The sequence below is a fragment of the Canis lupus genome, chromosome 28 (assembly GCF_003254725.2).
Source record: "Canis lupus dingo isolate Sandy chromosome 28, ASM325472v2, whole genome shotgun sequence".
NCBI lineage: Eukaryota > Metazoa > Chordata > Mammalia > Carnivora > Canidae > Canis > Canis lupus.
Window position 1 is genome coordinate 27,477,687 of NC_064270.1, and position 13,282 is coordinate 27,490,968.

General features: G+C 55.0%; 1 protein-coding gene across 5 annotated transcripts in view; it reads right to left on the reverse strand.

The window, feature by feature from the left end:
* Positions 1 to 13,282, reverse strand: part of HSPA12A (heat shock protein family A (Hsp70) member 12A) — a 160,554-nt gene that overhangs the window by 63,062 nt on the left and 84,210 nt on the right. Inside the window, exon 1 of one of the 5 annotated variants that reach the window (XM_025467355.3) lies at positions 2,742 to 2,906. The exons of the other annotated variants lie outside the window; for them this stretch is intronic. Within the exon in view, the coding sequence (XP_025323140.1) occupies positions 2,742 to 2,784 (43 nt within the window). The 5' untranslated portion in view covers positions 2,785 to 2,906. Of the gene's footprint in view, positions 1 to 2,741; positions 2,907 to 13,282 lie in introns of those variants that run through there. 5 annotated transcript variants of the gene reach the window in all.

Genomic DNA, 13,282 nt, shown 5'->3' on the forward strand with positions numbered 1-13,282 from the left:
ACCCTGGAGCAAATTACTAGGTGTCTGTTGCCCACACCTCCCCCTGATTGGGTCACCACAGGAGCTAGCCCAGCCTGACCACCCCTCGCCCCCCTGTTCATCTCATCCTTCTAGGGCTCCCTGTGTCAACTACTGCAGGTCTTCGTGGGGGCAGGATTGAAGGTCATCTCAGCTTTTGCTGTCCAAAGCTCTAAAGATTAAAAGGTAGCCCTTCTGGCCTTATAAATTAACTTAAATGTTCTATTAAGGAAACTTGCACACATATACAAAGGGAATAGTAATGAACCACCATGCGCCCATCACCCAGCTTCCACAGCTACCATATTCTGCCAAAATATTTTCTGGCCAGCCTTTCTGGCACATCCCACCACCCAGGGCTCCCACTGCTCACAAGTCCTAACATAGTTTGATCCCTCCAACATTCATCCTTTTGCAGCAGAAGCATCCTTGAAATAATCCCCTGAAGAACACCCTTTTTATGTTCCTAGTAGAGTAGTAATCACTGGCCACACCCACAGGAGCTACCTAGGATGGCCCCAAAGGGCTGGAGCTCTGGAATCGGACGGCCTGAGTCCAAATCAATACTTCCTAGATGTGTGACCTTGGATAGGTCACTCAACCTATGTTTAGATTTCCTACCTGGGGGAAACATGAATTCTGGTAACAGATCTGTTGTTGAGGCTTTAACAAATGAAATAATGTATGCTCATCGCCCAGCACAGTAAACACGGAGTGAAGGAAATCTTAGAAATAGATGTGTTAGATGATGGGTGAGCAGGCTCTGCTCCTGTGAGATACTATTAATATCTCCCATTTTCGAGATGAAGGCATGGGAACCAAGAGAGACCCAGCAAGTTGCCAGGGACAGCCTGCTCTGTGTCCCAAGTCCATGTGTTGGATATTCTCACAGGCTGCCTTGAACTGCAGATCACTGGAAGTGAAGAAACACTCTAGAATAGACACAGGCGAACAGTGGCAGGTGGCCCAGCACACCCAGCATGTGCTTCCCCATCCTGGATGGGGAGCTCTCCCAGCCTGAGGACAGACAACCACACAGCGCCTCTGTGTGCATGTGTCTGTAGGCTAAAGGTGCTGAATTCCATTTTGCAAGACAAATGGTGTGGGGGGAAGCACATCCCTGATCGCTCTTCTGATTTCACACATCCTATGGCCAACCTTGCATTCAACACAGCCATCCACTATGTATCCCAGCATGAGAAGCAAGAAACTGGTTCACTAACTTAGGCTTAGGAAATCTGATGTCCCTCTCTATCATCCTACATTTTTTTTTTCCAATTTAAAGAAAAAGCTGGGGCGGGGAGGGGGGGGGGTAATGAATCAATCCAGTTGCTGAGTGATATCCAGACAAAGCCGCCAGCCCCTTGCCGGCGTTTGCCAGCTGGGGAAAGGCAGGGGCGGGGGCAGATTTGGATGCGTGTTAGGGCCCAGCCAGAGCTCTGGCCTGGGCTCTCCAAGGCCCCTCCCAAGAGTGAGCCCCGTTAGGATATCCCCCTCACCCCCCGCCCCCCGCACTCCCCCACTACTGCAGTGCCGAGTGGGGAGGCACCTCCCAGATCTGCAGGAACAATGGGCTGGGGAGGGGGCAGGTGCCTCTCAGAGCGCAGCAGAGGGCGGGGGCCCGGCCCGAGACTGCAAGACTGCAAGCACCCCGCCCGTGGTGGCTGCGCTGCCATTGGACTCAGTTTCCCCAGCTTTGAGGTCCCCGGCAGAGCTTTTCCTGGATGAATTTTCCTTACGTCCTAGGCATTTTAATTTCATCCTCGCCAGGCGGCTTCACCTGCCGCTCGCCGGAAGCCACCCGGCTACGCTCCCCTCCAGCGGCTGCTCCTGCTAAAAAGCCCCCGAGGTCAGGGACGCGCGGCGCCTCCGTGCGCCCAACTTTCCCCACTTGGGACCCACGATCCCGGCCAGGCCGTCTCCTCCGCTGGCGAAACCATGATTTACAGCCCTGTGCTCCAGGCGCTGCTCCTCCTCTTCCCCCGCTCCCGAGTCCTCTCCCGGTCCTTCCCCGGCACCCCCGCCCCAGCCGAGCCCCAAGCACGCTCCCCGCAGAAAGCGGCCACGGCGCGTTGGCAGGAGGCGAGCGTCCGTCCTCCGCACCCGGCGCCGCCGTCCTCCCCCCGCCCCGGCCAACAAGGGGCCCGCGGAGCCCCCGCCGCTCCTCCCTCCCGGGCCCGCAGAGTCCCCGGGGATGGGCGGGGCGGGCCGCGCGCCGCAGCCCAGCCCGGAGCTGCACCCCCACTTCGCACGGACGCCCGACCCGGGGGGCGAGGGGCCGGCTCCAGACCCGCGGTTGGCCCCAGGCCCCCACCCCCGCCTCGCTGAGTCACGGAAACGAGCCGCTGGGGCTGCCGGCCCTTCCCTCGGCCAGCGGGGCGCCCGCTCAGGGCGCAGGGGATGCACCCGTGGGGAGGGGGCTCTGCACCCGACCGCAAGGGGCCCCGCAGGCGGCGCCGCCCGGGGCGGGGGTGGCCGGGGCGCTCGGGCGGGGGCTGCGGTTCTCGCCGCAGTGTCCGCACCCGGGCCGGGAGCGCAGCACGTGACCGAAGGGCCGGAGGCGGCCCCCGGGACCCCCGCTCCGCCCCAGGGGGGCAGATGTCCAGGGGCGCGCGCCCACTTTCCCGCGGCCCGAGGGGGGGCTTGCGGGGCGCGGGGCCGAGCGCGCTCCCCCTGCCCGCCCGCCCGCCCGCCGCAGCCGCAGGACCCGCGACCCGGCTCACCTCGGGGCCCCGCGTCGCCGCCGCCCGCCTCCTTGTCCGCCATGGTCGCGCAGCCCCCGCCCGCGAGAGGAACCTCCGGCGCAGCCCCCGAGCCCCTGCGGGTCCCCGTCCGCGTCCTCGGCGGCGCTCGGGCCGGGTCTGAGGCTCCGGGCAGCGGGAGCACTGCTGTGACGCGGCCGCCGCCGCAGCCCGGACTCCTCCCCGCGCTCCTCCCGGGCCCGCCCCGGCCCGGCCCCGCCCCCGGCCCCGCCCCCAGGCGCACGCCCCGCCCCCGGCCCCGCCCCCAGGCGCACGCCCCGCCCCTAGCTCCGCCCCCAGGCGCCCGCCCCGCGGAGCCCGGCCTGGGGGGAAGGCAGGGGGAGGCCGGCGCGGGGCCCCGCTCGGAGTGTGCCCGCCCGCCCGCCCGCCCCGCGCCGCGTCTCTCCGGGTCCGGCCCCTCCTCCCCGGGGCTGGCCCCCGCGCCGGTCGCCGCCGAGGAGCGGGCGGGGCAGGGCGGGGCGGGGCGGGTCGCCAGGCGGACGCCGGCGCGGTGAGGGCGCAGGGCTGGGCGAGCGGCGGGGCCGGGGTTCAGGTCCCCGCCGCCCCCGCGCGCGTCCGCTCTTGCGGGGAGCCCGGGCCGAAGCCCCGCAGCCGGCGCCGCGGGAGACCGCGCTCTCCCGAGGGACCCCGCCCCGGCCTCCACGGCGGGTCTCTCTCCCCCGGGGTCCCGGGAGGGCGGGCAGGGGCCACACCGCGGACGAACCCGGAGCGGCCGGGACTCCGCGGGATTCCACGCTGGCCGCGGAGGCTGCAGTCGCGCTTTTCCATATATGGGTTCCCAACCCGGCCCTCGTGAAAAGTCTGAGAATAACGGCATTAATAATGCAGAGCTTCGGCGGTCAATGATTCATCCTCCCTGTCCTCTGGCTCCGCGCCACGGGCACCTGTTGGCCGCTGGCCGGGTGGCTTCCGGGGCCCGCTGTGCAAGGAGGCGATGAGGGTGGTGATGAGACCCCAAGGACCACCGTTACTGGGCCCTTCCGTTATGCCTGGCCCTCTGCTAAGTGCTTAAGAGCCTTATCTCATTTGCTCCGCATAACTCTCAGAGCTGGGGACTAGTGGTCCCCATTTTGCAGAGAAGGAAACTGAGGTTTAAGGGATTTCAGGGATGATCCCTAGAACAGACGTATTAAGTAAGCGACCAAGCTGGGATAACGACCAGCTGCCCCCCTCACACCCTGAGATGGGCCACAGCTCTCAAAGGGTACAGAATAGAGGCTTCATCCTACAACCAGGCTATGGAGGAGGGGGAACAGGGTGCTGCCGGGAGAGCCCAGAGACCAGCCTCTGCTCAGAGAGTGATGTTAGGGTAATGAGTTAAAAGGATAAACTGGCTCTCTGTCTGCCTGAATTAAAAATCCACAACACGCAGTCTCTGGCTGTACATGAGACCATGAGCTAATATTTAATCTCTCTGAGCCTCAATATCTTCATCTGTGAAATGGGTAGGTGAGAACCCACTTCGTAAGAATGAAGAAGGCTAGATGAGCTGATGCACGTAGCATGCACTGCTTGGGGGTCTGGCACATGGTAAGCAGTCCAAAAAGTATTAGGTATTTTTTTAAATTTTTATTTATTTATGATAGGCACACAGTGAGAGAGGCAGAGACACAGGCAGAGGGAGAAACAGGCTCCATGCACCAGGAGCCCGACGTGGGATTCGATCCCGGGTCTCCAGGATCGCGCCCTGGGCCAAAGGCAGGCACTAAACCGCTGCACCACCCAGGGATCCCCAAAAAGTATTAGATATTATTAAGTCACAGGCACCTTTTTACAGTGGACAATGGCCGGTTGTTCAGGACAGTGGGCAATGACGGACACTCCCAGGGTACAGAACACTGTTTTTGTACAGAGTGCCCCCCTACCAGGACTACTTGCCTGCTGAGACAATACCCCAGTATCTCAGAAGCAGACTCAAGACACGGCCCAGAGGCCAAGAGCACACGGCACCCAAATGCAGGCCGGAGAAAGGATCTAGGCGGTCGCCCAGGTGACGAGACTAACCCTGCATCAACGCTCCTAGCTTGCCTTCCCAGTTCTGCTCCTGTATCTCTGCTGAGGGAGGCTGGCCAGGCTGAGGCCACATGGATCGAGGCAAAGAGGACAAAGACAGCCACCAGCATGTGTCCACTGAGCACCAGGGTCACACAGACTCATACCTAACCACTGAGGCCAGAAAGAGTTTTTTATCTACCACAGTTCTTTTTTTTTTTTTTAATTTTTTTTTTTTTTTATGATAGTCACAGAGAGAGAGAGAGAGAGAGAGAGAGGCAGAGACACAGGCAGAGGGAGAAGCAGGCTCCATGCACTGGGAGCCTGACGTGGGATTCGATCCCGGGTCTCCAGGATCGCGCCCTGGGTCAAAGGCAGGCGCCAAACCGCTGCGCCACCCAGGGATCCCTATCTACCACAGTTCTGATTAAGTCTGCGTTCAAAACCATGCTGGGCTTCCCGTCATCTACAAGAAAATCCCTAACTCTTCAGCTTAACATTCAACACCTTTGACAACGTGTCTCGTCTGGCATCTCTCTCCCGAGAAGTCTTTCTTCCACCAGCCTTCCTCGGGCATGGTTACAGTCTCTGTCTCCACGTTGGATGCCCTCTTTGCCTCCCTGGTCTACCTGCCCCCCTCCAGGCATCCTTCAGGGCCCCAGTCGGAGGCCCCCACCCTACCTCCCAGTCTCCCATAGTAATCTACACACTCACACGTCTTTATTTTTCTCCTCCTACCCTGCTGCGTCGCAGCTCAGCACTCAGAAGCCTCCTCTGTCTATCTGCAGACATGCCCACCTTCACATCCAGGGCCTGACCTTCCTCTGGGGCTGCAGACCTCCTGAGAGTCTCCCAGGGCAGCTCCCGGGCCCTTCCCATCCTGCCAAAGCCAGCTCATCCTCTGCCGCCCTCCCTCCTGACTGCAGGATCCCTGTAAAGGCAGCATTGCCCACAAGCCACCGAGCCACACACCAGGGCATCGGCTTTCACTCCTATTTGTGTCTGTCTGAATTTGGTCAATCTCCAAGGCAAGCGCTGTCCATCTGCCTGTGGACGTTTCCTCCTCCACCTTCACTTGTCCACATTCCATCGTGTCTCACTGCCTGTGTGTCTACAGGGCCACCCTGCTGGTGTCTCGTCCCTGTCCCAGCTGTCTGTCCATTTACCGTGAATCTGGTCTGCCCTGCCCACCCACCTCGCTGCTCCATCTCCCCTCACCCCTCATGACTTCTTTCAATCCCTCACACCCACCTCTGCCTCTTGTATGCCAGGATTCCAAACGCCTTAAAATGTGTTTGATGTTTGGACCACTTCGCCCTCATTCTGACACCAGCAGCCACCTGGAGAACTCGGAATGAACCTCTCCACTCCAGGAAGCTTTTCCTCCCCCGTCACCACCATCCTGGCTTATGTGCCCATCCTTAGTGTCCTCAAGGCACCCTGTCCCTCTCCATCAGGCTCCTGGCCCCCAGCATCAAGACATTGGCCTTGGCAGCCTGTCAGAACTAGCAGGAACCCCGCAGTCCCCACCCTCCTGCCACCTACGGTGGGAAGGCCTGAGGGCCATCTGCCCTCTCTGCTGACACCCAGCTGCAGTGACATGAGGGCACGTGAGGACGATGGGGAATGACATGTGGGCCCTATGCTGCGGGCAGAGAGCAGAAGACAGTTTTGATTTTCAGGGAGCAGGAAGGGCAGTGCACACTCCGCCTGGGGTTTATCCTCAGGGCTTTACCAATTATCACACTAATTAGAAATCACCCTGGTGAGCACACACTCAGCCAGCCGGGGGCCTAGGTGGGCGTCTGCATGCCTGGCCTCACCTACTTCTCGTGGCAGTCCTCGCTGTTTTATGGCAGAGCAGATGGAAGCACACAAAGGTCGAGACACCTGTGCAGGCTTCCTCTGACCACAAACAGCATGGCCTGTCCCTGTCACTACCGAGGGAAGGGCTCCCACTGTCCCTCCTTGATGCCCATAGTCTCCTCACCAATAGCAGCATGAGATCTCATCACTCCTCTGCTACCAGGTCCTATGTGAATTGGCCTCCTGATGCCTCTTAATTCTATCTCCTTCCACTCTCCCATCCCTCACGCCCAAACACACATGCCATCCATGAGAACATGCCAAATCTCACCCCACCTCAGGGCCTGTGCTATAGGTAGTGGTCCTGCCTAGGACAGTCCCCAAGACATGCACAAGGCTCGCTCCCTCACTCACTTTGGGAAATGCCATCCCCCCCACCCCCCACAGATGGTTCTAAGACTGCTATCTCATCCCCACGGGAAAGTGAGCTCCGTGAGAGTATGATCTTGGACTGTGCTGCTCACCTCTGTATCCCCAGGTCTAGAACTGTGCCCGGTGCATGGCAGGTGCCCAATAAATGCTTGACGGTGGTTGGACTGGTTCCATCAGTGAAACAGGAGCACAACAGGCTTCATCCAGCTGGGAGGACCAAGTCCACCGTGAGGACATCACACTGATTCCTGGCGGCTCTCATGGCCATTTTAGAGCACATCCATCCTCATGGCGGGGGGCGGGGGGGAGGTCACTCTGCAGCAAGTCCCCTGCAGCCCCCCTCCAATCTCCCCCTTCACAGTACTCCATGTGGACCCCCTTCAGCACAGTCCGTAGGATCTCTTCTCTACCTTCAGGACCAGAGGGACCCAGGCTGTGGTCTGTGGTGGTGGGCAGCGAGAACGTCCCCACTTCCTCTCATACCAACCTCAGTCCGTCTCAGCTGGTCATTTGAGTCCCCAAAAGGGGCCCAGCCCAGAGCCAAGTCACCAACTTCCAGTACCCTCGTGCTGGTCACTCCAGCCACATGGGGCTATCCTCACGTCTCCAAAACACCAACACCTCCCTGGAAGCACATTCTCCACCCCTTTTCTGTAAATCTTTCTCCTCCTCTAGGTCACAGCTTAGATGTCATTTCTTCCAGGAAACCACTTGGCCCTCCAAGACAGCATGAGGCCCCGACTCTGTCCTCTGGGCCTGACTCCCCATGCCCTGCTATCACACTGCTATCACAGCTCTAGGTGACTATTAGTATTAACCCATTGTATAGATGACAAATGGAGCCCCAGAAAGGTGCAGCTGAGAAGCTGCAGAGCTGAGACTGGGACTCAGGTCTTTCCAGTGTCAGGTGGTCCATCTCCCCCTCCAGCTGCCAGCTTCCCACAGTTGGCCATGTCCACAACTGTAGCCCCCAGACCATGGCATAGTGCCTGGAGCAGAGTTAAATCTAAAAAGGAAGAGCCCCTCAGCCTCAGGCCCTCACCTGACTCATTTTCTCTGAGTTCCTCTTCCCCCACCCACAGATACTCCCTACAACAGTCCCCTCCTTATTCTGCAGGCCCCACACAAAGATGGACCCTCTTCCCCTCCTGATGGATCTGCCACTGAAGCTGCTGATCCTGAGGATGCAGCAAGAGAGGACAGGACAAGTGCAACACAAGCAAGTAGAGTGGAGAAGAGTGTGGGGTCACATGGAGTCAGTCAGACCAATGTCCAAATCTGGGCTGAGTCATTCCCTGCCCCCGTCAAGTGACCCGAGGGCACACCCGTCTGGGTCTATTTCTTCATTGTAGAAGAGGTTGATAATCGTAGGCAGGATAAATATGCGAGATAATATATGTAAAACACTCAGCATAGAGTTGGGCTACCTATGCCACAGTAAATAGGACTTATTATTTAATTCGCAAAATGGGACCACAAAAATGCCTATTCCTTGTGTATCATAAATTACAGAATGGATCTAGGCAAACAATTGGGGGGTAGGTAAAAGACACATGAAAGATACGGGGGTGAGTGGCTTTTTAAAAAAATGTTTATCCAAAGAAAGGTTTTTTTTTTTTAAGATTTTATTTATTCATGAAAACCCAGAGAGAGAGGCAGAGACATAGGCAGAGGGAGAAGTAGGGAGCCCTCCCTCACAGGGAGCCCGATGTGGGACTTGATTCCTGGACCCAGGATAACACCCTGAGCCTAAGGCAGTCACTCAACCACTGAGCCACCCAGGTGTCCCACAAAAAAAAAGTTTTCTTTAATTTTGAGAAACACTGATACTAATCCAAATCTGAGCTTCTATGCAGGAAGCCTCCGGTAAAAGCTGCTTTGGATCTTTATGACACGCCACCAGAATTTTGTCTATAAAGTGAATATCATAAAAGTGACTCCTTTATAACAGGATCAAGATTCAGATGAGCTAAGGCAACATGAAAGCTTAAGGGAGGGCCACCAGGGTGGTTCAGTCGGTTGATTTCGAGTCAGGTCAAGGTCCTGGGATCAAGCCCTGCTTCGGCTCCATGCTGAGCAGGGAGTCTGCTTGAGGATTTCCCTCCCTCTCTGTCTCTGCTCCCCCCACCCCCACTCATGAGCACACGCATGCTCTCTCTCACTCTCTCTCTCTCAAATAATTAAATAAGTCTTAAAGAAAAAAAAAAAAAACTTAAGGGAAATCCCAGGCAATAGGTCAAATACATCTTAAAAATCCAAACTCAGAGCTCAATCGTGGTATCCAGTTTATACATCCTTTTCCCTTAGATTTCCACCCCATCTGGTGTGAATCAGCCTCTCCGTTAGCATTCCAAAACACACTTCACATACACAACATGGGTTGCCACATGATTCTTCCCGGAGAAACATTCGAGTTCCACAGGAAATTATTTCTCAAAATAGCACAATCACTCAGGCCTGCAATGTAAACTTGAGGAATGCCTGCTCAGGTAATGAAGGGTCATCCAAATATTTTTTTCCAAGTATTTCAAACAGCAGAGCAAACGTCTGTGGCCACTCTCACAGCCGTAGTCTCAGCTCTGGCTCTGCAAGCTCCTGGCTCCTAATGAGATGGGACGTTCTGGAAGCCACATATGAAGGAGGACAGAGCAGAGTGAGATGAGAGACCGGGTCAGAGAAGGAAAACTGGAATGATCGCGTGGCCAGGAGAGCTATCTATATTGCAAGAGCTGCAACTAACTGTAGATTGTTAGAGCCAAAAGGTTTCGTGTCACAGAGAAAAATTACTTCTTGCATCTTCTCGAGCTTGTAGCCCAGTGCCTGGCTCACAATAGGTGCTTGATACATGTTTCTTGAAGAAATGAATGAGTGGCCAAGCAAATAAATAATGGAGTGGCAACAGGGGCTCGAAGGAAGAGGCTGAATCTCTTGTTCAAAGCCATACAATTATGGTCAACCCCTGCTTCTCAGCTCCGTTGGGCTCTCAGTGTCCCCCCTGCCAAAGGCCCAGCAGGAGGCTAACTGCATTTGATTGCTGATGACTGCCTGCCAGGGACACGAGAAAGTATTCGGGCCCTTTCTAGCTCTGCGGAAATGAATACGGTGATGACTAGTGATGTCTGGCCCCTGCAGAGTGCAGACTGAGGCATCCCTGTGATGCTGACCCCCAGGATCCCTTCCCTCCACCTTTCTAGAATTCTATCCCAGGCAAAGAGAGCATTCTGCCCCAGGCAAAGATAAATCTGAGCAGATCCAGCCACCTGTAGTCTCAAATGCCCAGAAAAGTCCTTGAAAAAAAAAAATCAAATCTCTCCTACCTTGGTGCTGCCTGGTTACCTGCCATCCTAGAGTGGCCTGTCTGGATGGTTCTACTCCACCACAGAACATTGGCACACCCCACATAGATGTGCGAGGCTGTGCTGCACCCCCTGGTCTGCACCGTTGTGTGTCTTCCTCCTGGTGAAAGGGCCCTGGTCACAGCATTTGCATGGAGAATAGAGGAAGGCAGCACCGGGCTGAGGGAAAGGTGATCTGTTGTTAGGTCACCAGGTTCCTGAGCTCAGGCTTGTGAGAGCTTGTCTCTGGGTCTCACCCATAAAGTGGAGAGGGACCATTAAGTCTTCGCTAAGAGCCCATGAAAAGATGTCCTTCACTTCTGAAAGCCATAGACTAAGGAAGAATGATTTGATAAGGACTTTAATCATGAGATCCATTCACTCCTTCCATAGATATGTACAAGGTTTTACTATGTACCAGGCACTATGTTCTAAGCTTGGAGGAAGCCAAACAGCCAAAACTTATATTCTTGGCCAGAAAGACTCTGCTTTTATTCTGGGGAAAGGGTAGCCACTGACCACCCCCACCATACAGTTCCAAGCTTTCAGCATCCTAAAGCCCAGCTGAAGGCCCTTAGAACCCAGACTAAGAATCAAACTCCCAAGTCTCCATTGGTTAGCAACTAAACAAAATGGTGGCTTTCCTATGGGTGCCCTTGGCAGAGGTGGCCAGGCCATGTCAGGAAGTGGGTTGTGAATGGTGGGGCAAGGGAAGGCTCTGGCGTCAGGCAGGGTGCCCCGGGCAAGTTAACCAGCATCCTCAGAAAGCCTGCCTCTCTGGAGAGAGAACAATGAATGGACACAGTGCCCTAGAGTGCTCAGACAGTCCACTCAGAGCAGAGCTACCCACGCGGCAGGTGGGCCTGACACGAGCAGAGCCACTGCACCCAGGCCGCCGGCCCACCTGCACCTCCCCTAGGCCTGGCCCCAGAGGCCTGCCCATCCTCACTCCCTTTACTGCAACATCCCACCTCCATTTGCTTGTGATGGATTTCCATTCTGGATGGTGCTCCAGGCCATCCGGGAACAAAGTAGAGGCATCTTGACCAAAGCGAGATGATGGGGGAGTGGGGGTTCTTCAAGGACTTTGCGATTCAGGAAAAAGAATAGGTTGTGGCTATAAAATATCTTCAAAATCCTGTCTCCTCCCCTGTGACTTTGACTTTGGCCTTTTTCCTCGCTAACAAATGCATGATGAGTGTCACTTCTCTCAAGGGCCACCACCATCACACTAGCACAGACCAGCCCCTTCATGTCTCCTCAGCTTCCCAGGCCCTCCAGCTGCCCTCTTGGGCCTCCTTCAGCTCATCCAAGGGATGCCCGGGAAGGTGGTCAAGATCGACTTCTCTGCTCATAATCTTCCAAAGATTCCCCGCTAGAGTTCGGATCAATCCAAACTCATTTCTAGGCCTACCAGGCCCTGCAGGATGTGGCCCTATCCACCCTGCTGGCTATATCCCACTCACACACCCAGTCTCATCCCACCACTCCTGGGCCTCCAGTAACCCACATGATACATTTACAATTAGAACAAGGAACGCCTTCCTCAAGACACTTTACTTCTAACCACTGGGAAACCAACATAATATCCTGACTTAGTCAAAATAACTCACTCATTTTCTCTTCTAGAAAATGGAGGTGTAAAAAAAAAAAAGGCAAAAAAACCATGTAGGTCCACGATGTCTAAGATATCCCCCCAGGATTGAACAGTTCACAACCTGAACAAGTGTACCCAGTAACTGGACACTACTCTGTCTCCTGTGATTCTTTAGCAGGACCAGTTCTTCCTGCCTCATCGTTTGCTGACCTCCGTCCTCACCTCTGCCCCTGCTTAATATCATCCAACTGAATCACCTTAAAGTCAGCGCCCCGGGGAGGCCTTCTCTGGCCCCCTCTGAGCCTTTCCCCATTAGGCTGTGGCCTTCTTGTGTGCACTCGTAATAATGAACATATATTAAGTACTTGCTGTGTGCCAGACATTGCTCTGTTACTTCTACTGCCCTATTTGATCTTCACAGCAATGTAGAGGAAAGATCATTGTCCCCATTCTACAGACAAGGAGACTGAGGCCTTCCATAATTCCCCAAGCAGTAAGTGGCAGGGTCAGAATTTGTACCTGGGCAGTGTGATCCGAAGACAATGTCCCAGTCTATCTATCCTACACGCCATGGAGAGCAGTGCTGGACTGTGTCCTGGCACCTAGCACGTAGCAAGGCCTCATGAAATGTGTTGACTGAATGAACAAGTCACCCAATTAGAATGCAGAATTACAGTTTACAAAGCACCCTCACATCTCCTCTCTTGATTAACTCATAAAATACTTGGAGAAGTGTCACTATTCCTGACTTTTTTAAGATGAGAACATTGGAGGCCCAGTGAAATTATAAGCAGCCTTGGCCTGAGGGTCCAATTCTAAGCAGCTGCTTTAAGCCATTTGTTTCTTTCAGATCTACTGTTTGGTTTAAAATTTTCATTTACATTCTGCATTCTATCCCATGATACATCTGCATCTGTATTTTGTTTTTGTTTTTGTTTTTTCACTCTCTCCCCTATGTTGTACCTCTCACCCTATGACTTACTCACTGCATCACTGGAAGCCCGGACCTCCCACAGGCCTTCCTCCCATTTTGCCCAAACCCTCATCGCCATTTGTATTTGTTTTCTAAGCAGAACTAACATCTTAGATACCTATTACTTGTCTTTGAAAAACCTATGTTGCTGTGGCAAGTTTCAAGCATCCACGAAAGTAGAAAGAATGATATAATGAATCCCCAGGTACCCAACATCCAAGCTAACCCAATTTTTAAAATCCAACTCATTAAGTGACAAGGGCCATCCCAGGAAGCCATCAGAGTAGCTGTCATTCACTCATTATGTGTAAATATGCACATCTAATTTCCATAGCCCTCCCTCTGAAGCACAAACAAATACTGGCCC